The 27,494-nt window shown below is 37.1% G+C and overlaps 1 protein-coding gene across 1 annotated transcript; it reads left to right on the top strand.

Moving 5' to 3' along the window:
• The first annotated feature begins 20,019 nt into the window (after window positions 1-20,019).
• Window positions 20,020-25,923, top strand: LOC107770366 (ribonucleoside-diphosphate reductase large subunit). Its single transcript, XM_016589669.2, has 17 exons — window positions 20,020-20,482; window positions 21,166-21,227; window positions 21,351-21,438; window positions 21,930-22,193; window positions 22,272-22,512; window positions 22,608-22,684; window positions 22,844-23,014; window positions 23,123-23,215; window positions 23,302-23,451; window positions 23,539-23,625; window positions 23,728-23,892; window positions 23,993-24,112; window positions 24,418-24,620; window positions 24,710-24,859; window positions 24,949-25,096; window positions 25,357-25,440; window positions 25,527-25,923. Exons 1-17 carry the CDS (start codon window positions 20,255-20,257, stop codon window positions 25,620-25,622), a joined length of 2,427 nt encoding a protein of 808 aa, XP_016445155.1. The 5' UTR covers window positions 20,020-20,254; the 3' UTR covers window positions 25,623-25,923.
• The last annotated feature ends 1,571 nt before the right edge of the window (window positions 25,924-27,494 follow it).

The following is a 27,494-nucleotide window of genomic DNA, read 5'->3' as shown; positions in this document are numbered from 1 at the left end:
GAATGAGGCTATGCAAGAGGTTGTCAAAAAGGAGGTGATCAAGTGGTTGGATGCAGGGGTTGTGTACCTCATCTCAAATAGTTCTTGGACTTCGCCGGTGCAATGTGTGCCGAAGAAGGGTGGTATGACCGCGGTTACCAATACGCAAAATGAGTTGATTCCCACAAGGACTGTTACCGGATGGAGGGTGTGCATGGACTACCACAAGCTAAATAAAGTGACCCGCAAGGATCACTTTCCATTGCCTTTTCTTGACCAAATGCTAGATAGACTTGCTGGGCGTGCCTTCTACTATTTCTTGGATGGGTACTCTAGGTACCACAAGATTTTGATTGCTCCGGAAGATCAGGAGAAAACCACATTCACGTGTCTGTATGGTACCTTTGCCTTTTTTAGGATGCCATTTGGGTGGTGCATTGCTCCGGCTACATTCTAGCGGTGTATGATGGCCATATTTACCGACATGGTGGAGGACATTTTGGAGGTGTTCATGGATGACTTCATTGTTGTGGGTGACTCATTTGATGAATATTTGAAGAATCTTGACAAGGTGTTGGCCCAGTTCGAAGAGACCAATCTTGTGCTTAACTGGGAAAAATGCCACTTTATGGTCGAGGAAGGCATTGCCCTCGGCCATAAGATCTCAAAGCATGACATAGAGGAGGACAAGGCTAAAATTGAAGTGATCTCAATGCTTCCTCCTCCTACTTTCAGTCAAGGGGGTTAGGAGTTTTCTTGGGCATGCGGGGTTTTATAAAAGATTCATCAAAGACTTTTCTAAGGTAGTGAATCCCTTGTGCAAGTTATTGGAAAAGGATGTCAAGTTCGTGTTCAATGAGGAATGTATTTGAACTCCTAAAGTACAAATTGACAACCACTCCCATTATTACCGTACCCAATTAGAGCTTACTTTTTGAGCTTATGTGTGATGCAAGCGATGTTGCGGTAAGAGCGGTATTGGGTCAAAGAGTGAATAAGATGTTTCACCTAGTGTATTATGCAAGCAAAATAATGAATGATGCTCAAGTGAATTACATGGTGACGGAAAAAGAGTTGTTGGCAAAAGTGTTCACAATGGAGAAGTTTAGGACTTATCTCATGGGTGCCAAAGTGATAGTTCATACCGACCATGCAGCACTCCGCTACTTGATGATGAAGAAGGATTCTAAAGCTCGGTTGATGAGATGGGTCTTATTATTTCAAGAGTTTGATATGGAGATTGTGGACCGGAAAGGGTGTGAAAACCAAGTGGCGAACCACTTATCCCGCTTGGGGGAGGAGGGAAGGCCCCGCGATGGCCTCGAAATTAATGATTAATTTCTTGATGAGTAACTCCTCTATGTGTCTGTGAATAGCATGCCTTGGTTTGAGGATATTGCCAATTTCCTTGTGACCGGTATTATTCCATATGAGCTCTCTTCTAACCAAAGGAAGAAGTTTAAACGGGATAGCTTGGACTACTACTGGGATGAGCCGTACTTGTTCAAAATCTGTAATGATGGTATGATCCGGAGATGTGTTCCGGAGGAGGAGCAAGTAAGTATTTTTAATGCTTGCCATTCCTCTCCCTACGGTGGTCATCTTGGTGGGGCAATGACAGCTTCAAAGGTGCTAAGTTGTGGTTTTTATTGGCCTACATTGTACAAGAATGAAAGTGAACTAGTGAAGAAATGTGATGAATGTCAAAGAGCGGGTTGAATTTCAAAGAAGGATGAGATGCCCCTCACTACTATTCTCGAGGTTGACATCTTTGATGTGTGGGGCATTGATTTCATGGGTCCGTTTGTAAGTTCTTGTGGCAACACGTACATTCTTGTGGCCGTTGATTATGTTTCAAAGTGGGTTGAGGCCGCGTCTTTACCCAACAATGAGGCCCGGAGTGTTGTGGCCTTTTTTAAGAAGAGTATCTTTACTCGGTTTGTCACTCGTAGAGCAATCATTAGTGATGTAGGTTCTCCTTTTTGCAATAAGGCATTTGACACTTTACTTGCAAAGTATGGTGTTAATCATAACGTTTTTACCCCTTACCATCCTTAAGCTAGTGGGAAAGTTGAAGTCTCTAACAGGGAGATCAAGAGTATATTATCAAAGACGGTCAATGCAAATAGGACCGATTGGTCAAAGAAATTGGATGATGCTCTGTGGGCTTATATGACTGCTTACAAAACTCCGATTGGTATGTCTCCATACCAGTTGGTGTTTGGGAAAGCTTGCCATCTACCGGTTGAGTTAGAGCACAAGGCTATGTGGGCTTTGAGGAAGTTAAATCTTGAATGGGATGTGGCAGCAAATCTTCAGGTGGAGCAGCTTAATGAGCTTGATGAGTTCCTATTTCATGCCTACTCCAGTTCGTCCTTGTATAAGGACAAGATGAAGTACCTTCATGACAAGTATGCTCGTGGCAAGGAGTTCAAAGTGGGTGATTTGGTTCTCTTGTTCAATTCCCAGTTACGACTATTTCCGGGAAAGCTTAAATCAAAATGGAGTGGACCTTTTGAGGTGGTGCTTGTGACTTCGTTTGGTGCTCTTGATTTGAAAAACAAAAATGGTGAGATCTTCAGAGTTAATGGGCACAGAGTCAAGCACTATCTTGGAAAGTTTGATGATAGCCACGTGGTGGCAATAATCCATCTCAAGTGATTGATGGTAACCTACATCGTGCCGCGATGTTAAATCAGACGCTTCTTATGAGGCAACCCATGTGCTTTTCTTCTTGTTTTTATTTGATTTTATTCTTAGTGTAGGATTTGTTTTTGGACTAACGGGTTGTGAAATGTGTATAGAGATGTTAGATACAGTACAAGACTAATCTAGAAAAAATTGTCACTCTCTAAAGTTTGGACCGCTCTCGTGCTCCATTTTTCGTTATCGCGATGACCTTACCGCGGAGGCATAAATTGATCGGGTCAGCGATGCTAAAAGGTCCAAATGGAGGTTCTCTGAAGTTTCACCGCTGTCGTAGTGCATTTTTTGCGGTCAGCGATGGCTTATCGCTGCCGCGAAGCATTTTTCGCGGTCCGCGGTGGTCTCAAAACAACAGCATTTCTGAACTTCACAACCGCGGTCCGCGTGATTTACCGCGACTGCGGTAGGTAAGAATTTGTGGGTCCCAGGGCTTGTCTATAAATAGAACCTCATGGCCCCTTTTTACACTTTTCGCTCATTGCATTCTCAAACAACATAAACTACTGTTCACTCATGCCCTAGCTTGCACAAACACAAGACTTGAACCTCATTTGTCTCACATTTCACTTCTGGTAGTTCCAATCAACCCTTAATCTTTAATTTTGTTCTTATTTTGTTTTAAATTGATAGTTCTTACTTCTTCTTCTTCCTTTTTCTTTTAATTTTGACTTAGGGTTCCATAATGTTAATTAGATTAGGTTTTCAATTAGTTAGAAATGGTTATTAACTACCTATTGGGATTGATAATATGTTGATTAATGCTAAAATGCATGAAAAATTAGAAACCCTAGGTGTTGAGCCCTAATTTGACCTCTGCTATCCGCGGTTGTATTTCTGCGATCCGCGGTCATCTTTGTTTTGTGAGATTGTTAAGTCCTGATAACCGCGGTCAACGGTGGAATTTTCCGCTGACAGCGGTTCCTCTCCGCGGCCGCGATGGTTTTTTTGTAGTTTGCGATGATGAAGTTCAGAGAGGTACATTTCAGGGTCTGCGGCCGCAATTAATTTTCCGCGGTCCGCGGTGCACTTACCGTGCCCATGCTCCTTTTTTGCGGTCCGCAGTGCTATGAATTAGAGAGTGGTTACTCTGAGTCCTACACTTTTTCGGCCGCGATGTATTTTTTGCGGTCCGTGGACTGCTGCTTTGTTCTTGCACTGTCAATTGATATTCTACACTGCTTCTTCTAGCATTTGCACTAACAAATTTCAACTGATTGCACTTGCAGACAATGGTTAAATCTAGAGGAGGTGGTGACAAATAAAAGGGTAGAGCAGAGTCCTCCTAGGGTAGGGGACGAGGCATGATAATTTTGACCCCATTAGTTCAGAAAACAATTGGGGAAACCAGGAAAACCTTAAGAGCTGCAGATAGAGCTGCTTCCCATTCTGAGGAAAGTGAGTCAGAGTCTGATTCAGTGCCAGAATATGTTCCAAACTTCCCGGGGAGACTTAGGTTGAGAGATGAGCCCACACCTCCAGCCTCCCCTACTGCTTGTGCTTCAGTTCATGTTTCTTTTGAGTCGTTTGAGGGCTCTGCAGAGAGCAGTGATAGTTAAGCTTCAACCTCACCTACACCTTCGTCACCTAGACAAGATGTAGATGTTGGGATACTAGATGAAGAGGGAGGGGGTAAGACCTAACTCGGGGGTGTGGAAAGAACTAGAAACCTTGAAGTGTGGAAAAAGAGGTTTGTTAGTGAGCTGGCATACCACAAGTTCTGAGAGTGGTGGCCTCTAAGGTCACTTATTCATGAGCGCCAGTTCAAAGAGCGGGACCTTCTACCTTACAACCCCAACGTGAAATAGCAATTCGATGAATGAGTGGGGTGGGATTACTTCACTAGCAAGGTGTCAGAGGCAAATGAGCACTTAGTCAAGGAGTTCTACGCCAATGCTTCCCACATCAATAAGGATACCAAAGTGACTAAAGTACGGAACCTGACAGTCAAGTTTGATGGGAAGACAATAAATGAATACCTGAGATTTAATGAGGAAGATGAAGCATTGTACTTGGAGAAGGTGGCACTTGATGAGGCAGCCCGTCCTTGGTTGGTGTCATATCTAGCTCTCCCGGGCACCACTCCAGCATGGTTTACAATAGGGGTTCTTATCTTGAGGAAAACCCTAAACTTTGAGGAGAAGGGGTGGGAAACTTTTGCATGCAGCAGGCTGGACCCCACTTCTCATGAAAACACCATGTCGGTCTCCAGGGCGATATTAGTGGCGACTATTATGGCGGGGTTCCCAATCAATGTCGGAAATGTCATGTCTAGGGTGATCACCAGGGTGGTAAATGTGGGTGATAGATCATACCCCTTCCCGAAATTCCTTACAATGTATTTGGAGGATCAGGAGGTGGAGAAAAGAAAATTTAATGTGAAGGTGAAACCCAAGATGCCCTTTTCATGGTACAACCTCAAGGCTCCAGACAACCCCAAAGCCAAGGGATCCAAGGGCAAAGCCACTACTTCTACTGGCTAGTCTGAAGAGCCAGTAGTAGTAGTCACTTCTTCTCAACCTTCCACTGTCATACCAGAACCTGCCCTAGGACCATCTACTTCCACTCCTCCAGATATTCCATCCTCCTCAGCCTACCCATTGGATGCCCACAGATTGAGCCAAACACTCTCCAGTATCAATAACTGGATGCAGGCAGCAACTTCTAAGCTGTTTGTACTCTCTAGTTCAGTGGTAGCTCAGTCAGTGCCCCCACAGCCACAGGTGCCAGCTTCGGTAGAGGAGACTCTCAAGGAGCTTCTGGATAACCAGAAGAAGCTCTTTGATAACCAAAAGTTGATAATGGATGCTCTTGCTGATTAAGGGAAAACACTTAAGGAGCTGAGCAAGTACATAAAGAAGCTGAAGAAGACGCGAGCCTCGAAGGAGTCGGTTAAGGAACTGAGAGGAGAAGTGGAGAAGATGAAGGCAATTGACCACTTGCCTCTGGAGCTACTATTGCATGATCAGCCTTCAGCAGCCCAGAGCAGGTTCTGGAGGAGCAGGGGATTGAGAGAGCTCCAAAGAATAGGAGGATGATTCCCCAGGTGGATGATATGGAGATTGAGCTTGAAGAGACAGAGGGTGTTGCTTCTAGCCAGCCACAGGCCCCCGAGGCAGATGATCCAGGTGGCCAGCCACAGGACCCCGTCCAGTCCCAGGACCCCATGCAGACAGAGGATCCATAGGGAGTTTTCTTCACTTTCTATCTTTCCTTTGAGCTTATTTTTGGTTAGTTAGCATTGAGGACAATGCTAGCTTTCATTTGAGGGGGTGGACCTACTTTGATTTGTTAGTTGGTTTGTAAATATGACACTATTTTCTTTCTTTCTGCTTATTTTTCATTTTTGGTATGTATATAACTTTACCTTTTATTTCACTTTTTGTTATTTTTCGATCTTGGTATGTATAAAAAGTTACTTTCTCATGTATATATTCATTCCCTCTTATGTATATTCATTTAAACCCCCCTATTGTACATTTTTAGTTTACTTTCCACACTTTTCTTCATAGCTTCTTTGGCATTTTTCCTCAACAGTATAGCTTCTTATTTCATATAGTAGCTTCTTCTTCGGTTCGTAGATTCTTATTTTACAATTTCGTGTGATCAATAAGCCTTTGATTTTCTTAATGCCATTTTTCTTTCCAAAGGTGGAGTTTGTGTGAACCGGGTGGCTCTTCCTGATGATGGATGGCATGACAACCTTCTTAAGGGTTTGAGTCTATTTTTCTTTTCGTTTTTGTGTAAATAGTAGTTAGTGAGCAATGGTGCCTCAGGCAAAGCTTCACTTGGGCCTAACACATTTACTTTTGACCTTATGGTTAAAAACAAATTGTTGTGTATAGGATGGTGATAGTTGTGATCTTGAGACTTTTGTGTTGGCTAAACAATTATCGAGTGGTTTCTCGGAACCATTTGTGCTTCAAATCTTAGCTAAGGTTGTTGTGGGCCCCCGACTCTGTTTCTTTAGCAATCCTATAGTTTTTGTGGTGAGGTATTGATTTGCAAGTCCAAGTCTCGTGCCAATGAGTCTAGAACTTGCCCTGAATGTTTGTCTAGGCGAAATCCTAAGTGAAGCTTGACTTGAGAGGTGATTATAGGCTCTCCTTGATTCTAATTGAGATTTGAAAACATCCATAGCCTACCAATGATGATATCCCTGGTAAACCTCGTTGAGACATAGCCCTTATTCTTTCAATAACCATGATACAGGCCTTTACCCGTTCTGAAATAATCCTCTCTTGGCACCCTATCTTTCCTTAGCACAAGGCAAAAGCAAAAGTTTAGGGGGAGAGACGAGAAATGCAAAAGTGATAAAAGGTACAAAATGAAGAAAAGGAAAGACAAAAAGAAAAAGAAAAAGAAAAGCCAAAAAGTCAAAAATAAAGTAAACAATGTAAAGGAAATGAAGGGATTCAATAAAAGAAAAAGATGAAAGGCATGGAAAGATTAGAAAGGATAAAAATGATTGAAATGAACAACAAAGAGTGACAGTATGTCTCTCCAGCCCCTAAAGAAGAAATAAATGACTCAAAGAGTCGAGAAAATATGTGCCAAAATGAAGCAAATGAAGTGCCTAAGGGAAGATAAAACCTTCTTAGACCAATATATCCTACCCTGAACCAAAATCCTTAATTACATTCCCACAAAAGCCTTATATGATCTTGAGTTGAGTGAGCTTACATTAGTGGTGACTCACATAAGAGGCAAGTTTATGGTACTTAGAGTCGTACTTGTGACCTTCCTTTCAGAGAGATGAGTGTGTTTTCTACAATCCTCGTTCTGAGTGCTACAATCTAAAAGAGAGGGTTGCTTATGGAGAGTTGAGGAGTATGAGTTTGGGTTCCACAGTGACCAATGTAACATAAAGAGTTTCCTTGATGAGTTGAGTCAACTCTTGATGCTTTTGTGTCGCATTATAGCCATGGTGCTAAGAGGTTATTATTGTTGATAATGCATTTGAGTCGAGGGTAATTGTTAGTCCCAATTGATTCTTGATGAGGTTACTTTAGGACAGCTGAATTTTCCTTTCTTTTATCTTGAGGAGTTGGGAATTACTTTGTTTGTTTGAGGACAAGCAAAAGCTTAAGTTTGGGGGAGTTGATAACTAGGGATTCTAGTCTAGTTTACGCTCATTTTGCTTGAGTTTTGGACTAAAATGTGTATAAGTATTCCAAAAAACTAACTTGTTGTGCTTGTTTGCAGTGTTTGGTCAAAAAGGGACAAGGATGTCATAACCAGCTCAAAAAGGGAGTAAAACCTGCACAAGTTCAAAACTAAGTCAAAGCAGCGCTACAACGGAAAATCCACCGCGGACGTAGAAGACCCACCGCGACCGCGATCCTTTTATCACGGTCCGTGGTGGCAAGGATTCAGAGAGTTGTCATTTTTTGGAATTCAAGTCATTGCTGACCGCGGTGCTTTTATGCGACAGCGAAGGACCTACCGCGACAACGGTCCGCGGTGAAGAGGTTCAATGAGTTGGAAGTTGAGCTGGAAGATTGAAGACCGCAGTCCGCGCTTGATTTTATGCGGCCGCGGTAGTCTCACCGCAGCAGGGGTCTATTTTTCGCTGTCAGCGGTACCTCCATCAGGGGCATTTTTGTCCAAAAAAATTAGCTATGTATAAATACTACTTTTTTAGATTTTAGGTCATCTTATCAGTAGTGAGCACGTGAATGCCGTATTTTAGCTATTTTGAGTAATTTTGTAGCTTGTTTAGCAATTAAACTTAGTTTCTTATTTTGTAATTACATTTTATGGGTTATTCTTCGTCTAAATCTATGATTCTTCTTCAATTATGAGTAGCTAAACCTATTAGCTAGGGTTGTGGCTCAACCTTAGTGTGGGTATTTAATGGGTCTTTTATTTTAGGGCTTATATGTTTATGGGTGATTGTTATTTGGCCTGATTTATGCTTTCTATGTTGAATTAGTGGTTGCAAACACTAATTTGTGTCTTTTTGACTTAGGCTCTTCTTGAGAAATAGAGACTAAGTCTAATAATTTCACGACAACAAGGAATTATGATGTATTCAAGAGATTGATAGCCCCAATTAAAGGGTTAAACCTAGAGATAGTAATACCCGACTTGAGCCAACGTTGCTTGCACAAATTGAACACCCAATTGTGCTTCAGAAAGTCAATTAGGGCAAAGTCACTCTTACCGAGAGGTGTAGAGTGAGTAGCTTCGTGCATTGGCTATATCACGATCCCAACTATAACATTATTGCCCTAAGTTCTAGATCTTGTTAGATACTCGCCTTGGAGTAAGTCACTTCCCTAGTGCCTCTTTACCCATTTAAAAAACCCTGCAAACATATCTACTTAGCTTGATTTCGCGCATTATTAGTATAAAATTATAAGTAACAAATAAACAAATATGATTGGAAGTGTAATCAAGAGCACTACACACTGCTACATTAGATAGGAATCCAATTCCAAACATTGTTTTAGCTCCCTGTGGATTCGATTCCGACCTTCTCAGATAAAAGCTACATCGACCGCTCTTACCACTCTATAATGGTATAGGGTTGGACCCGATCAGTTGGCATCATAAGAAATTCAGAGATTGCATTTCGGCGATAATAGAATGGACAACACAAGAATAACCCTTAAAGGTCATTCATGAAGACGCTTTCCTAAATCAAGCAATGTGAGCAATGTTAAGCTTAATGGACTAAGTGTGCCAGTTACACTAAGTGTCACCCTCATGAATAAGGAATTTTGTTATCCTTAGTGCAGAAGGATTACCGTAAGGCGGGTAAGAGTCATCGATGATGTGAAAAGATGCCAAAGAGGTAAAATATCTATATGTAGAACATCATAGTACTAAATCTTAGTACTCCCCTAAGGGGGGAATATGGAGTAATGTGGAATTAAGCTAGAGTTAAGTGGTTCTAGTAACTATGGAATGGTAAAGGAAGAATGCGATAAAAATGAGAAAGGGATGAGATTGCACTTATCCAAATCCTACGGATATGCTGCAATTCCAGAACATAATGTAAGCACGATGTCAAGGAAAGGAAGTAAGGCTTCCAATCCGGGATGTTTTTAATAGGTAAGGAGACAGTGCGAGAGGTAAGTTAAGACAAAGGGAATAACTAAGAAAGATTAGCCGGAATATTGATATGAGAATGGGCCAACGAGTAGTTATAGTTGATTCAGGAAGAGCCTAGTTATGGCTAGACAAGAGGATAAAAGACAAATCAATAGATCAATGCAAGATAAACGTAGGGAACCCCAACATAGGGAATTCAGTCTCGCAAGTTATAACATTATAATACTTGAGATATATTCAAATAGGAGTCGGGGTAGTTAAAAGTACCGTATGAGTGTTACGGGGATAAAAGAAAGTGCCACTGGGAAGGCAGTCAAAATATCAGTTCAGAAGCAACCCTACAAGCACACGAGCGTAAACTACAGATAATTATATGCGAGAAAGGACATCAAAAAAATTATCTAGTATTCAGTGTAATTACCTCGCAGCATTACGAGAGTCAAAGGATCCTTCCTAATTAGTACAATGAAAGACTATAAGAGAAAGTAAGGAAGGAAGCTTTAACCTAAGCTGGATAACCTAAGGAGGAAATGGTCTTGTAACAACAGTCTCACAATAACATTGCATGCACTCAATAAGAAAATGGCACCTACTGTGGCTAATGAGCCAAAAGTAAAATCAGAAGTGATATTCAAGATCATATGAGTTGTATGGAATTCAAATATGCATGGGCACCAAGATAAGCTAAGTATGCACGCAAAAAGGGGGCAGAAAGACCAAGAAAAGTAATTGCTTACGTTTGAAGAAAGATGAGATGGAACAAAAAGAATTATTTGACTCATGATCCAGAGTTAGTTACGTTATGACCGTACTTAAGAGTTTGAAGTTTTATACATGCAGCATATACAACCGTAGAAGATTCCGGTATAAGTTAAAAGAAAGAATTGAGCCCAAGTCATAGACGAAGGATTGAATTATTAAAGGATTGTATCATGAATATTCCTCAACGCCCATGAAAGGCTAAACGTAATAACTAATACCATGAACCGCAAATCGGGAGGTAGCTTAAGCCTACATAAAGGCTGATCAGAAGAAGGAGGAAACTAAAGAGTTACATCAACAAAGTAAATCACGAGTCTGATTATTGGACCTAGAAAATTATAGACCTCATGATTGAGAACATTGCAGGATCACTCTTAAATATTAGAGGTACAAGAGAGATAGTTCAGCAACCATATTCTATAGGGGCATCAGAAGAATACAATCCTCATAAGAAGTCAGTATGAAACTCTCATCGGATTATGTATACACTAGAGGTGCAAGTATTATAATAAAGCTTTAAGTTATGGATGTGAATTATACCTATGTGGGAGGAAGGTCATGAAAGGGATACAACATGTGATGCAAGATTTTAAGGTAAGTAAGGTAAAAGTGAACAACGCACGCGATAATCAAATGCAGAAGGTTGTGAATTGTCCATTCTTCGGACAAAAGGCTAGAAACACTAGGATTCAGTGTCCAGGAATGATAGCAGCATCGTTAGTGGCATATCTTCCAACCTATGGTTTTTAAATATCGAGAGATCTAGTTAATAAAGTAAATAGGAGTTAGAGATGATGTGATGTCTCGCTTGATTTGTAAAATAACACAAGGAAATCTATGGTACAAGCAAGCTGAAGGAAGGTTGCAAGCTAAAGTGTGGTAGAGCAAGGTTTTTGGAAGACAGGAGTAAGGGGTAAGGAAATAGCAATATTCGTAAATTCGACAAAGTACCGAGCAAAGAACTTTAGTACATCTATATATGCCAGAGGGACATCTTGTCAAGTTTTGTATATATTCCCAAAGGTGAAGCCTAGAGATTGGATAAAAGCTAAAGAGAAGAGTCGCATAGGCGCACATACAAGGAAAACGTCGTACAAGCTGCATAACAGAAGATAGCAACAGATTCCAACCACAAGTCGTGGTGTGAGAAAGAGGCCTAAAGGGGGGAATGCCTTGGCCTTTGGATTTATTCAAAACATAGTTTCCTAAATGGCAAGAAGAGTATTAAGGAATTCGCAAGAGCTATAGGCTATGAAAATGATAAGTGCACCAGTCAACATTCGAGGACGAATGTTCCAAAGGAAGGAATGATGTTACACCCCATGTTTTCGTACGTAAAAATACAGCATCAATAAATTGATGAAAGCTCAAAAATGAGATATTACATCCCGCATTTTCGTACGTTAAAGTTTCGCCGTAAGTTAATCCACGTAAGTTTAGGAATAGAATTATTTTGAGATTACAAGCATGATGCTATTTCAAACAAGTGATGAGTAAATTCGTGAAGGTGAGAGGGTAGACAAATCGAAGAAAATGAATTGTGTCAAAGTTTGACATTTGGGATAAAATACGGCACAAGCTAAAATACCCGATATTTATGGACTAATACCGTACAAGGTACCACATGGCCATGATAGTAAGGTATATAAGGTATGTTAAAAGTGGGTAGTATTTTAAGTAATTTAAGATAATTCTTAATTATGTGTGTAATTAGTTAATGGGAGATTAACAAGTTAATTAAGTGATTAGTAGATAATTAATCTAAATAATTGGGTAAGTGTTACATCTCCAAACGTGGCAGCCAAGGCTTGATGGAAGTATGACTCTTAAAAACATAGAATAAGGTGGCATTAAGAGATTCTTTTTGGTGGCTTAGTCATTAGGAAAGTGGGGCACACATCCTTGTATAAGCAATGTAATACCTTCATCAATTCAAAGCAAAGTGAGATTTTGCAATTATAACAGAGTACGGTGCAATCTTTCTCAAGAATATTATACGGATTTTTTCCTACTCCGATCTTGCCGTTACGTGTTGTCGCAATTGACATGTGTTGGATGGATTGTCAAGAGAATCGACTGAGGTATGTTAAGGCTATCTCTTCTTTCTTTTTGGCATAATCCATAAGCTAAAAACGAAATGAGCAAATGCACAATTTCCACAAATGGCTCTATTCATATAAATACTAGAGATGCTTATGTTCTTGATTCCCCATGTGTCATTTTATTCTATCATTTGTTCATGGGTCTCAGGAAATACATAAGTTGATAAAGTTATTTCATGATATTAATCAGATGCATAATGGTTTTATGACATTCCGAAAGATTTTATTGACGTACTTTCTCATGCATTGCATTCATTTATACATGTACATTGACCCATGACCAGACAGCGTTATATACGCGTATATATGTATAATATATGTATATGAGATATGGAAAAAGGTTATGGTGTTATATATGCACCACCACCTGATCAACTAGTATACGTTGATGATTTTGCCCACAATAGCCGAAATGATATGATGGGATGCCCTCAAAGGTCTGATGATGTTATGGAACATGCACCCACGCACGACATGACATTCTTACGCATATACATGACACTATAATTATTTCACGATTTAGAGAGTTATCCAGACTTACAGGTTGAGTCATTTACTCTATATTTCTTCCATGTCTGTTATGTACTTATTTATGTGCCTTACATACTCGGTACATTATTCATACTGACGTCCCTTTTGCCTAGGGACGTTGCATTTCATGCATGCATATCCTGATAGACAGGTCGAGAGCCCTCCAAGTAGGCTATCAGCTAAGCGGAAGATGTTGGTGAGCTCCATTTGCTTCGGAGTTGCTTGTTTGGTTAGTATAATTTAGACATGTATTGTTTGGTATGGTGGGACCCTATCCCGACCTTTATGAGAATTATATATTCTTAGAGTCTTGTAGACATATGTCATGTACGTAAAAGATTGTATGGCCTTATCGGCCTATGTTTAGTATACGAGTGGTTATTTTGGTCTTATAGGCTCGTATGTCTTATGTATAAGTTGGTATCACATGTTGTATTCTACTTATCTCACGGTAGCCTTCCGGCTCAGTTATCTATGATAGTATGACATGAAAAGATACATTATGTTGGTACTCGATTGAATAAGGTACCGGGTGCCTCTCACGGCCCATCGGTTTGTGTCGTGACATCAGATTTCCAGTCATATAGAGATTCTAGAAAATCTACCTCATGATACGTTTTTACCTTAGAAGGTGGAGCCATAAGTTGGAGGAGTATCAAACAATCATGTGTTGCTGATTCCACCATGGAAGCCGAATATGTGGCTGCATCTAAGGCAGCTAAAGAGGTTATTTGGCTCGGAAACTTTCTAAAAGACTATAATATAGTTCCTTCGGTTCAGGCACCCATTGTACTTTATTGTGACAATAGTGGTATAGTTGCAAACTCGAAGGAACCAAGAATTCATAAAAGGAGTAAGCGTATTGAGCATAAATATCATTTAATTCAGGACATAACTCAGAGAGGTGATGCAAGAGTGTTGAAGATTGCGTCAGAGGACAACTTGGCTGACCCGTTTACAAAGAGCTTGCCACATAAGATTTTTGACAAGCATGTAGAAGGGATGGGTATTAGAGTTGTAGACACATGGTTATGAGTCTAAGTGAGATATTGTTGGGATATACTCTTTGGCTGAAAAACGAGTCTACATAAGGAAGATATTTTTCACCCAATAACTCACGTTTTTAAGTTGTATTATTCTTGCTCACTCAAAGCAATTTCGTCCATGGTCTTACTAGGACCATAGCATAAGACTGTAACCCTGAATTTTTGCTGTGAGGAAGACTTGTGCAATGCTTTCAAGAGGTTAGTGGTTCTAATCTCGTAATTATATAATTGTCTAGTTTACATGTATTTGATGCCTGAATTGTATGCTTGCTTCCGCTTTGCATGTTCTAACAAATACGTTGTAATGATTGTTTTTTTACTTGGACTCCATGAAAGAACAAAATACATGGATTGTTTTTAACTTTGATTCCAACAAAAAGAAATACATTGAACAACTTCATATATATATTGTATGTTATATACAAATTCTATATACTTTTTCGGCCGCTAGATCTAAATAGTTTATGGCGCAGACTAAAAGTGATAATACCCAAAAAGTTATTCAAATAGTTGAAAAAGCTTACAATTAGAACCACACACTCTTTTCTTCGACCAATCTTTGCAAAAAGTCCAAATGAGACCAGAATAATAGCTCGTTTGACCAAGTTAAAAAAATCAGCTTATTTTGAAAAGTGCTTTTCGAAAAAACACTTTTAGAAAAAAAGTAGTTTGTGTTTTGCTAATTAATTTGGAAAACACTTTTGAACAACAACTTGTGTTTGGCCAAGATTTTCAAAAGGTCTTTTTAAATGTCAAATTATGAATAAGGAAATGAAGAGAATTACTTAATAGTTAATGTTATATAAGTCGATAAATAATCACAAATATTTATTATTAAAGTTAATAATTAAGTCCTTTTATTTTAGTTAAGTGAAATATAAAAATAAAATTAAAATTTACTTATTCTTTTAAGATAATTTGAATATATCTAAAAATATTCAATGAATATGAAAGTTCATCCCAAACTTAAACTAAGTAAGGCTATTTTGGTATATATAATATTTTGCTAAGGGCTACTTTTTTCTGATTCTTCAAAACTACTTCTGCTTCTAGCCAAAAATACTTTTTTCCCCAAAAAAACTTGGCCAAACACCTCAAATTAAAGAAAAACACACTTTAAAAAAAAAAAAAACACTTTTGCCTTTGGGAGAAGCTTGCCAAATAGGCTATAAATTTCATGCATTTTTTATTATGGAAAATTGGAATCTTCCTTAATTGCAATTGCTGATTTAGTTCTTTTCTATTCTTTTTTTTTGTGCACCCCTGTCACATCTCTTTTTTACACACCCGAAGGTATATAAATGGAGTTTTTCCATTTTAAGTGACATTATTCGAAATGAGATTATTTAATTTATCAGAGTCGCCACTTGGAATATTTTTATTGGTGTCCCAAATCACCGGTTTATTTTGAATCCCAAATCGAGGAAATTCGACTTTCCTTTTGAAGTTTGCAAACCAGAAATTCTAAGAAGGAATTCTGTTAACCCGGGAGAAGGTGCTAGGCATTCCTGGGTTCCATGGTTCTAGCAGAGTCGCTTAAGCTATTAATATTGGCCTATTTATCTGATTAATTACATGGTTTAACCTATGGTGCATTTTTAACTTATTAACCGCTTTTAATTAATTTTAGGAAGATTCAACGTTATCTAAAATACGTCTTTGAACCACGCCACATGAACTGCACCCGCAGTCCACGACACATTTTATTTAGCGCTGTTGAGATTTGGATTTGGGTCACATGAAATGCACACCCGAGTTTAGGAAATTAATTTTTAAAATAATGCGCCTAAAGCAACTACGCACTTTTACCTTTGCGAGGGCCATGGAAAATTCAACTAAATGGCACACCTTGATTTCTAAGGATTAAAATTAATTAAGTGAGGGCCATGCGTTTTGAGATTTTATTTGGCATGACACACCTCGAGTCCAATTTTAAAGGAAAATTCAAACTAAACTTTGAGGGCCATAAACTATATCTTATTTAATATGGCACGCCTCAAATCTACTTTTAAAAAACCCAATTAATTGATTAAGGACGGTTTTGAAGAAATTGTAATTACTCTAAACTAAAGTCCAAACTTAATTCATTCGACAAAAGGACCAACACTAAACGAGGTTCAGTCTAATTTATTTCAAGGCCTGGGCCTGACGTGAGGCCCAATAGCCTAAACAAAATTGCAAGGTTGCAAAATTGCTGATTTCATAATAGCTTAAGCTAGGCCCAAAAGGGAAGGCCAGCTCTGAAGACAGACCATCGTTGCATAGCTGGGACTCATGATCGAGTCCCTTCAATAGCACACAAGAAAAACAACATACATTGGAATTCAGAACTACAAACTGATCCATATCAGATTTTAGCCAAACAAAGCAACAAAGTAAAGGGTGAAACGTCACTAATCCATATCGCCATTTTAAAAGAAAATTATTTCTTGAATTCAATTACTCTAATGACACTAATTGCACAGTATGCCACTTTCATTTAAAAGCTCAAACTAATTTACAACCAAAACGCGAGGACTTGAACCTTAATTAAACTCATAAATTCTAGAGAGATTGATATTATGCGACCATAATTTTAAGCACCTAATATTCAAACATAAACCATAGGAACATGGATTTCAAAAAGGAAGTACTGCCTAGATCAGCTGACTATTAGCTTGGGAATCATCCATGAGGTAAAGGGTCATTTGTGCCCTACAAGCATGCTGATAATAATTTAACCGAAACACAAGGTAAAGAGAATCAAAGGCAGCCCACATAGTATTATTTAGCATGGTTGAATGCAAAAAACCTAGCTACCGATTCAACTAAGCAGGCTATAATCAAATTTCATAACAGTTCAAGATCAAGTACAATGATAAAGGTTCAACTGTCAAAAACCAACAACCAGCTATGAGATATTAAATAGAAAATTGAGTCCCCCACTAATTACAAACCAAATTCAGCTCTCAAGAGAGTATTTGTCAATAGCCACCAAAATACAATGCACCATAGAATTCAGAACAAAGCAAATAAAACAAAATAAAACTAAGCTATGAACAAAACAAATTGAGACCATACTCAAAGCTCCAGATTTTCATTTCAACTTCAAATCGTGCCTTACATTAGGTAAAATACAGAAGTGTGTACCTGAATAACAGCAAAATAGATTAGAAATTTAGCCTGAGACTAGGAGGAAGCGGCAGTAGTAGAACCAGTTCAGAATCCCAGCAACACCAAACTTAAAACAACTTCTTTAAACCAAAAGAGAAACCAAATGAAAACCAAACTCTGAGGACTCCCAAACTTTGATTAAAAGGAAGCTCTTAGCAGATTTGAATCAATTCCAACCAAAGAAATGCAAGAATTCCAGTACTTCTTTCAAAGTTTTTTCAGACCCCAACCGTATTAGTTTTAGCATTTTTTAATCTCTGAAAATTCTCCCTTGTTAAAGAAGAAAGGGTGCCTTTATAGGCAAGCTTTTAGGGCAGCATAAAAGGGATTCAGATTTGCAATTTTATCCTTTTCAAATTCTCATTTTTGCTCAAATACCCTTAATTTAAAATTAGCATTTTCAGTCTAATCCCAAAACCAGCTTCTAGGAAGCTTCCCTCAGTCAGTTACACAAATATTCTCTAATCTAAATTCCTAGACTACCCCTTAACTTCGTCTTTTTACTTATGAAAATTTATGGGTCAAATTGACCCGATAATTCAGCCTGAAATCTGGCTTACAAAATCCAATTTGAACCCTTTCTTTTGGGCTTTTGATTCCAGAAAACAAATAATCAACAATTACTGGATTAAATGACTTAAAAAAAATCACAAGGACTCAAAAGGTTTTGGGCCTAAGGGGAAAATAGAAACAAACGAAAATTTAAATAAAATCTCACACAAAACAGAAATATGCTAATTAAAGTAAACTTAAATACTAACATGCATAATATAAAAAGAATAACTCTGAAGGAATCAAAAAGAAGAGAAGAAGCAGAAAAAAAATGAAAGAAAAATGAAGAAAAGATTAAACCAAAGAAAAAGGAAAAATACGTACAAAAGCTCGGGCAGTAAAGAATGGAAACTGAGTCTTCAAATCTTCCAATTTTCGGCCAAATTTGATATTAATCGTGTGTTCTTATGAAGAACACACGAATAAAGTCAAACTAGATCTAAATCTTCACTGAAATCTCGATTTTGAAGTTTTTGGGATTTTAGAGTTCAATCTTCGATTTAAGATTCGAAGGGTTCTGGGGTGATTCGAGGGAAAAGAGTTAGGAATTGGGGAAGAGGAGGTGAAGGGGGTTCTGTGGTGTGGATTTGGGGTGATTTGGGGGTGGCGCCGCTGGGTGGATATGGTGGAAAATCAGGGCGGAGCTAGGGTTTTTATTTGGGTCTCTGATGATGGGAAGTGAGAGAGACGAGTTTGAAAAGGGCGGGGGGGGGGGGGGTAGGCTTTAGGACATTTAAATACTAAAATGTGACCCAGTTCCCAACCGTTGATTAAAAGAAATCGAAGGCTCAGATTTAATGAGGGAAACCGTGTCGTTTGGTCATAGAGTGAGGCAGACCGGGTGAGGGAAACAGGTTTGGGCCTGTTCGGTCGGGTGTTTGGACGGGTAAGGGTGAATAACGATTGGGCTTGGGGATTTAAAGGATTTGGCCCAAAAAATCCGAGTCTTTTCAATTCTTTTCCCTTTTCTTTTATTTCAAAATTCTTTTCCTTTTCAAAAAATTAAAAAAAACCTAAATTAATCCCTAAAATAAATTATCTTATCAAATTAAACTAATTAAATACCAAATTAAAAGAAAACTACCAAAATTCAAAGCTAAAAGTTAAAAATTCAAAAATAAGTTATTTTTTGTGCTTTTTTATTTTTGTAAAACCCTAATTTACTAATTAATCTAAAATATGTAAAACTGAATCCTAAATGCAAATGCAATGTATTTTTTGTATTTTTATGAATTAGATAAAATTAAACATGCACACACAAAAATGCAAACAACCAGAAAAATTCTACAATAACTCCTAAAATAACAAATAATTAAAAGAAAAAATCTAATTTTGGAATTCTGTAGGAGTAATTCACGTGAGGCAAAAATCGCGTGCTCACAACCTCTTTACTAATTTATTTTGGATAATTTAGATATTTATTTCTCTTTTTCCATAGTTAGCGAATGAAGAAGGAAACTCAACAAAACTGCAGCGGTTAAAAAATTAAGATTCCAACATATGATATTGCTATAAAAATGTAAATAATCTAAATTGTGAGTAGTAATATCCAAAAATACACACACACACACATCCTTGTGTGAATCATGGTGAAGTTCAAAATTCAAACCTTTGAACTAAGATTATAAAAAGATTTGAAATTCAAAAATGTGAATCGATTGACTTTCATTACAAGCTTGGAGTTTGGATTCCCCCCCCCAAAAAATGGAAAAAAGAAATAAATAATCCATAATGGTCCAATCTGTAAGCTTGCAATGAAAGCTAATATATTCATCACACATTTAATTGGTCTTTGCCTACCACATCAAACTCCTAAAAATTGGCGGCAAAAGTAAAATTATAAAACTGTTAAAAAATTAAGTCATTTGAATTTGTTATTTAAAACTTGTTATATATTGGTTAGTATAACTAGAGTATTATTTTTAATAATTTCCTAAACTAGGAAATATGAGTATATATTTTTCTAAATAATTTGAAAATATCTGAAACAAAATCCAAGAATAATTACACTTCATTAACTATTTTCTCTTTTATAATTATCTCAAATAATAGTTTTCACTAAAATCTTAACAAAGTGGGCCCACATCCAGCTTCTCCTCCACTTTTCTTTCCCTTTTTCAGCCATATTTAATATTTACCCGCCAACTGTCACCCCCGCTCTTCCATTAGGCGGGAAAATTTCAAAACCCTAATTTCATTCTTCAAATTAACGAGGGAAATTCAATACAAAGTTCAAAAACCTAAAACCTGTTTCATAAAGTTGCTCGTTATGCTATATATACACACACATCTCACTGAAATCGAAGCAATCCATTCCTTCTGACAACTGTTCGACGAAATTCCTCAGTGAAAGAAAGAATCGAGAAAATGTATGTTTGGAAGAGAGATGGGCGCCAAGAAGCAGTCCATTTTGATAAGATCACAGCTAGGCTTAAGAAATTGAGTTATGGACTCAGCCCTGAACACTGCGACCCTGTACTCGTATCACAGAAGGTTTGTGCTGGTGTTTACAAAGGGGTTACGACGAGCCAGCTCGATGAATTGGCCGCTGAGACCGCTGCTGCCTTGACCGCTAATCACCCTGACTATGCTAGCGTGAGTCTCTGATTTACTATACTTGCTTATTGATTGTGTTTGTTGGTTTGTTTTTAACATGTTGAAATCGGAAATGATTATTAGTTTCACATTTTGGGTCGATTTGAGGTAAAAGATTGGACATGAAATTGACGATATTAATTTAATTTTAGCACCATATTAGTAGTATTGGAAAAAATATGCTGTATAATAACCAGAGGCTAGTCTGAACCTAGGATTTTTGACACAAATTATATATAATTCTATGTAAAAGTTCCTAAAATTTCAACTAATATTTGAATTTTGGACCCATAATTTCCTGAAGTGCAATAGATAAGGTCAAACTCATCAAATTTAATGGGATCCGCACTCTGATAATAACATTGATTGAAAAAAATAGTTTGATAGAGAAAAACATTATATTAAAGTTTACAAGTTGAATTTAATGGATTTGAATAGTTGAAACTTTTGGTGGATAATATAGCTACTTTGAATTCTGTCAAAACATTGTTGAATGTTCTAAAATAGAAGAAATGTAAAGAATGTCATATAAATTGGGATGAACTAGTAAATGTCAAGTTCTCTCCCTATATTATTGTTTTGGTAGAGTTAAGCTACTGTTGATGTTATGTTTAAAGATGAAATTTTCCTTTCGATGAAGGTGCATTTGGTAATCCATGTGTTTACATATATTTATATTGCAGCTGGCTGCAAGGATTGCTGTTTCCAATCTGCACAAGAACACAAAGAAATCATTTTCCGAGACGTAAGGCTTTAAATTATTATTTATCATTTATCATTGATGTTTTTTGTTCAATGGAAACTACACGCGAGTCTAATGATTGAGAATGGAAAGGTGTTTACAATGTTTGTTTTGTGGTCTCCACAGGGTTAAGGACATGTACAACCATATCAGCGAGAGATCTGGACTTAAGGCTCCTCTTATTTCTGATGAAGTGTATGTGATTATCATGAAGGTATCATTCCTTTTTGATGATAGTGTTGTTCTCATTGTGTTTTTATTTTCTAGGATAAATGCGAGAATACATTATTTAAGCTTTTGTGTGGAAGCTTGTTTATTATTGCATAAAAGTGTCTTCATTAAAAAAGTTTTTGATTAGGGCATTTTTCTGATGCATGGCATTTCCTTGCTGCTACTTAAACCAAGTAATTATGGAATTGTTGCCCTTGCTGGAAGTAGTGATTGGGTTCTTAGAGCATACCAGTGCGCCTCATTAAATATTTTGCATCCCATTGTCAGGAAATAGTAACTGTTGCTATCTGTTTCTCCATCACTTTATCTAGAAGCTTTTGCAAATTTTTTGGCTCAATAATAACTTGATTAACTGAAGTGTTCTTTTAATTTGATAAACATATTTGAAGTGTTATGCTGATGATAATAGTTGCTTCAATGGTACTATTGAATTTTTGAGTTCAGTTGTTAACAACTTGCCTTTTTATTCCTCAGAATGCAGCTCGACTTGATAGTGAGATCATATATGACAGGGACTTTGACTATGATTACTTTGGTTTCAAAACTCTGGAGCGGTCTTACCTCTTAAAGATTAATGGAAATGTTGTAGAAAGGCCACAACATATGCTGATGAGAGTTTCTGTTGGAATCCACAAGGATGATATTGAATCTGCCATCAAGACTTATCATTTGATGTCTCAAAGATGGTTCACTCATGCTTCTCCAACTCTTTTTAATGCTGGAACTCCAAGGCCTCAAGTATGTCAATTTGATTAGGAAATAGCTCCAGAGCATGATATCCCTGATTTCCTAATTGTTTTCTTTTTTGACTTGCAGTTAAGTAGCTGCTTCCTTGTATGCATGAAAGAAGATAGTATTGAGGGCATATATGACACTCTTAAGGAATGTGCTGTTATTAGCAAATCTGCTGGAGGAATTGGAGTATCTGTTCACAATATTCGTGGTACTGGGAGTTATATTCGTGGAACTAATGGGACATCAAATGGAATTGTTCCGATGCTACGCGTGTTTAATGACACTGCTCGATATGTTGACCAAGGAGGTGGCAAAAGAAAGGGTATGCCTGGGCTGCTGTGTCTCTATTAGATATAGTTATATAACAGGCTAAGGCCTTCTTTTGATTTGTTCTGACAAATTTTATATCTTGCATAGGTGCATTTGCTGTTTATCTTGAGCCCTGGCATTCTGATATATTTGAATTTCTGGATTTGAGGAAGAACCATGGAAAGGTGCAGTTGCTATCCTTGATATAATCATTCCCAGGATTAGTCTCATAGGACTAAAATGTTATCTGCTTAATCAAACTGTTTTTTCCTCTAGGATTTGTGTAATCCTTTCATATCATAGGGCTTGTCATTGCTTAATTGACACAATTTCTCTCTCTGCAGGAAGAACATCGGGCCCGAGATCTTTTCTATGCTCTTTGGGTGCCTGATCTTTTTATGGAAAGAGTCCAAAGCAACGGGCAATGGTCTTTATTTTGTCCAAGTGAGGCTCCTGGATTGGCAGATTGTTGGGGTGAAGATTTTGAGAAGCTGTATTCAAAGTATGAAAGAGAGGTAAAAACAAATCTACTATTATGATTAATTGCTTGCCAAGCTTGGACTAAGTGATTCTTGCCAGCATATGGATACATGATCTTAAATGATTCCATTTTGTCAATTCAGGGTAAGGCGAAGAAGGTTGTGCAAGCACAAAATCTCTGGTTTGAGATCTTGAAGTCTCAGATAGAAACTGGGACCCCATATATGTTGTATAAGGTGACTTTAATATTGTTTGTCTTATTTTTGTTTTATTGGATACATTGAATTCTTTTTTAAATCCATTTTTCTGCCTGTTATCACAGGATTCTTGTAATAGAAAAAGCAACCAGCAGAATCTTGGCACTATCAAGTCTTCTAACTTGTGTACTGAAATTATTGAGTACACAAGTCCTACTGAAACTGCCGTGTGTAATCTTGCATCAATTGCTCTTCCACGATATGTTAGAGAGAAGGTAGTTACAATTGCCATGCACTTAAACATCACTTGCTTCTAAGTTTATTTCTCCTGTTATTATAGAATTTTCCTGTATAACTTTCAGGAGGTCCCAAGTGAATCACAACCATCTAAGCTTGTTGGGAGCAGAGGATCTAAAAACCGATACTTTGATTTTGACAAACTGGCAGAGGTTAGATTTTTTCCATCAAATCAGTTTTGTGCTTCTGATATGTCTTGAGTTATTTATCTTGAATATCCATCTTTATCTTGTTCAATTTTACATGTGAGACAGGTCACTGCATTGGTTACTACAAACCTGAATAAAATTATTGATGTCAACTACTACCCTGTTGAAACTGCAAAAAGGTCTAATTTACGACATCGACCTATTGGACTTGGGGTCCAGGGTCTTGCAGACACATTCATATTGCTTGGCATGTCATTTGATTCACCAGAGGTAAGCCACCCGGCATCCAGCTTTTATTGTTTTTGGTAAATAAGCTTTTATTGTTTAATTGGTTCAATGGTGCTGATCTTTATATTTTCTCTATGTATAGGCTCAGCAGCTAAACAAAGACATATTTGAGACGATATACTACCATGCTTTAAAAGCCTCTTCTGAATTAGCTGCCAAGGAAGGTCCATATGAGACATATGCAGGAAGTCCTGTAAGCAAGGTATATATTGAAGCTTTTGCTTTAGCTGATGGTTTACTACATCGATGACTTGTTTGGTTGTCCAGGACTTCTGAAAATTGAGCTAGGCTATCATCAACCCTTCTTGATAAAGAAAATGCGATTCTGCTGTTAAATTTGAAGATGTCATCCAAGTCAAAATATAATTAGAAAATTATAGCAAAATAGAATGTGCTATTATGAAGCCAAAAGTTTAATGATTTGTCAGATTTTGTGTTTGATTTAATATTATCTATTTCTTACTGATTTAACATTGTACTCAATTAAGATTGAACTATTCTCTTCAGGGTATTCTCCAGCCAGACATGTGGGGAGTAACACCATCAGATCGATGGGATTGGGGTGTTCTCCGTGAAATGATTGCAAAGAATGGTGTAAGAAATTCACTTCTTGTAGCTCCAATGCCCACTGCTTCAACCAGCCAAATCCTTGGAAACAATGAATGCTTTGAGCCATATACATCCAATATCTACAGTAGAAGAGTTCTAAGGTTACTTTTGCTGCCTGATCCTTTAGCTCAATTCTAACTGAATTAATTTTGATGTCTTCAGATTTTAACTACTGGTTGTTCTTTTTCAGTGGTGAATTTGTTGTGGTGAACAAGCATCTTCTTCATGACTTGACTGAGATGGGGCTTTGGTCTCCTACTCTCAAGAATAGGATAATTTACGATGATGGTTCTGTGCAGAAAATCCCGGAAATTCCACAGGACCTTAAACTCATATACAAGTATGTATTCCTTAATGTTGCTTGTTTTTTTTCTGTTTGCATGTTCATTTTACTTCAAATTCCATGTTTAACCTACTTTTTGATGTTAGGACTGTTTGGGAAATCAAGCAACGGACTTTGGTTGATATGGCTGTTGATCGTGGATGTTATATTGACCAGAGTCAGAGTCTCAACATCCATATGGACCAACCCAATTTTGGAAAGCTTACATCCCTGCATTTTCATGCTTGGTCCAGGGTATGCTTTCCATTTCTAGTATCACTTTGTTGCTTCAGTTGTAAGATTATTGTGAATTATCATTTGTATATGGCATCAGTGCGTATCTGATTTATCTAATGTCAAGTGGTGATATATTTCAAATATCTTAGTTGGCATGTCCTAATATTTTCCTGGTAGACCTTGTCTGTCTAGGCTGGAAATTCATATGTGAAGCTGGTCTCGTAGGATTTTGTTTACACAGGTTACTAAGGTAACTTGGAACTCTCAACTTGTTACAGGGTCTGAAAACAGGAATGTACTATCTAAGATCACGCGCTGCAGCTGATGCTATCAAATTCACAGTTGACACTTCCATGCTGAAGGTAGTAACCATTACATCTTGCAAACTCTCTCATCATCAAACCATTACATCTTGTTTTACTCTCTCATCATCAAATCTCAAATGCAGGAAAAGCCAGAGACTGCAGTTGATGACGACACTAAAATGGCCCAGATGGTGTGCTCTTTGAGTAACCGTGATGAGTGTATGGCTTGTGGAAGCTAGTGCTATATGCTGAAGGATTTTGAACTTTTGGCTTTTGTTATGTATTTCTTCCCTGCATGCTGGGAAATCTTAGTATCGATAGGCCAAAATAGGCCCCCTATTGGGATATGGCCTGTATTGATGTCCCTGGCTATCTTATTTAACTCTTTGTACATATATTAGGTTATAGTATCTGCTGTTATCAAGCTTGCAATTTTCTTATATCAGTAGCTGGTATTGCTGTATTGCATATCTTAATATATCAGAGATAAAAATGTGTTAATGTCTGTTAAATTTTAATTTAGAGTTAAAATTTCACCAATTCCTTCTTTCTTCACTTCTCATATTCATTTCTTTCTTCACTTCTCATATTCATACTTTTCATATTGACAGATTCCTCTAAGAACATTTTAAAAAGAGACAAAACAAGTCAAATTTTAAAAAGAAATCATTACACTTGGTTCAATAAAATATTGTCATATTTAACGAAAAAGAGTTAAAAATACCCCTCTACTATTAAAAATAAGCTTCATCTAACCTTATGTTTTAGTTTTTAGTATAACTACCCATAATGTTACCAGGAGCGGCCCGGTGAATTTTGGGGCCTAAAGCCAAACTTTATGAGGAGCCTTAACTTTTTAATTTTTTTAATTATGTATTTGAAGTCCATATTTTAGCTTTTTTCATATACAAAGTTATTAATAATTTTCTTATAATATAACTAACCCATTTAATCTTTCTTGTGCCATTGTTGTTTTTAGGTAAGATTTTATCAATTTGAATTTAGAAAACTTCTTTTCGTTGAAGCGACGGTAACATAAGATATTAGTGTTATTCCACAATTTAGGCATTTGGAAAAGAATTAAATCTTTTTATTTGACTAAGTGTATTAATTAAACAGTTGTCTTCTAATTGTACTATTTTCCTAACATTTTTAGTTCAAAAAATAAATCCAAACTATCAATATTGAATTGATTATTACATTTTAAGGAACATTCACGATTACGACAATATTTTTTCAAATTTCCAACATCTAGTGAAAAAATTTAAAACTCTAATTTTAAAGAATTTTTAAGAAACATTTTAAGGAACATTTACGATTACGACAATATTTTTAAGAATTTTCACTCAGATCACTCACAAAAATTTAAAAACAACCCAAAATTTTATTCATGTCCAAACACAACTCTAATTTTCAAATACAATTTTTACTTATTTATTTATTTATTTATTTATTAATTTTACAATTCTTATGTCCAAACACCCACCGAATAAAGTTGAACTTACATTAGTAATACATCTGCAAACAATTCATATCTCAGGCATGAGTCGTGTCCATTACATAAAAAGTAAACAATAAAAATTTGTGGTCAAAATTGATTTTTGGGTTTGAAATATATATGATTATATAATTACATTTTGACTAGATACAATATTTTTATTATTTGAATAATTAGTAAGCAGAAACTTTCGTCATTTTCTCGTATATTTCTCTATCTTTTAATTTTTAAGGGGTGGGGAAGATGTCTCGTGCATGTACATCTAATACAAGTGGACTTAGGTTTATTCTTATCTATATACCCGGTTGATTTAATACGAAAAAAAATAAAAATAAAGCTGTAAACTAAAACTTAGGTTTTTCCCCCCACTTTTAGTCTGTGCCAAAAACTATTTACACTCTCCAGCCGAAAAAGTGTATGAAATTTGTACAATTTTTATATATATATATATATATACGGCTATTATTTCAAAAGCGGCTATAGAATGTCATTTTTTCTAAAACCCTTATAGGAAAAAAACGTAAAAATAGCACGGTATAACCAGTTTTCGGACTGGTCATTCAAAAATAGCCAGCGTTTACCAAGTCAATGAAAAATAGCCACTATTTTGCTG

This window comes from Nicotiana tabacum, chromosome 16 (genome assembly GCF_000715075.1).
Source record: "Nicotiana tabacum cultivar K326 chromosome 16, ASM71507v2, whole genome shotgun sequence".
NCBI classification, from domain to species: domain Eukaryota; kingdom Viridiplantae; phylum Streptophyta; class Magnoliopsida; order Solanales; family Solanaceae; genus Nicotiana; species Nicotiana tabacum.
The sequence above is the reverse complement of the archived record's forward strand: the minus strand, read 5'-3'. Positions and strand labels throughout refer to the sequence as shown.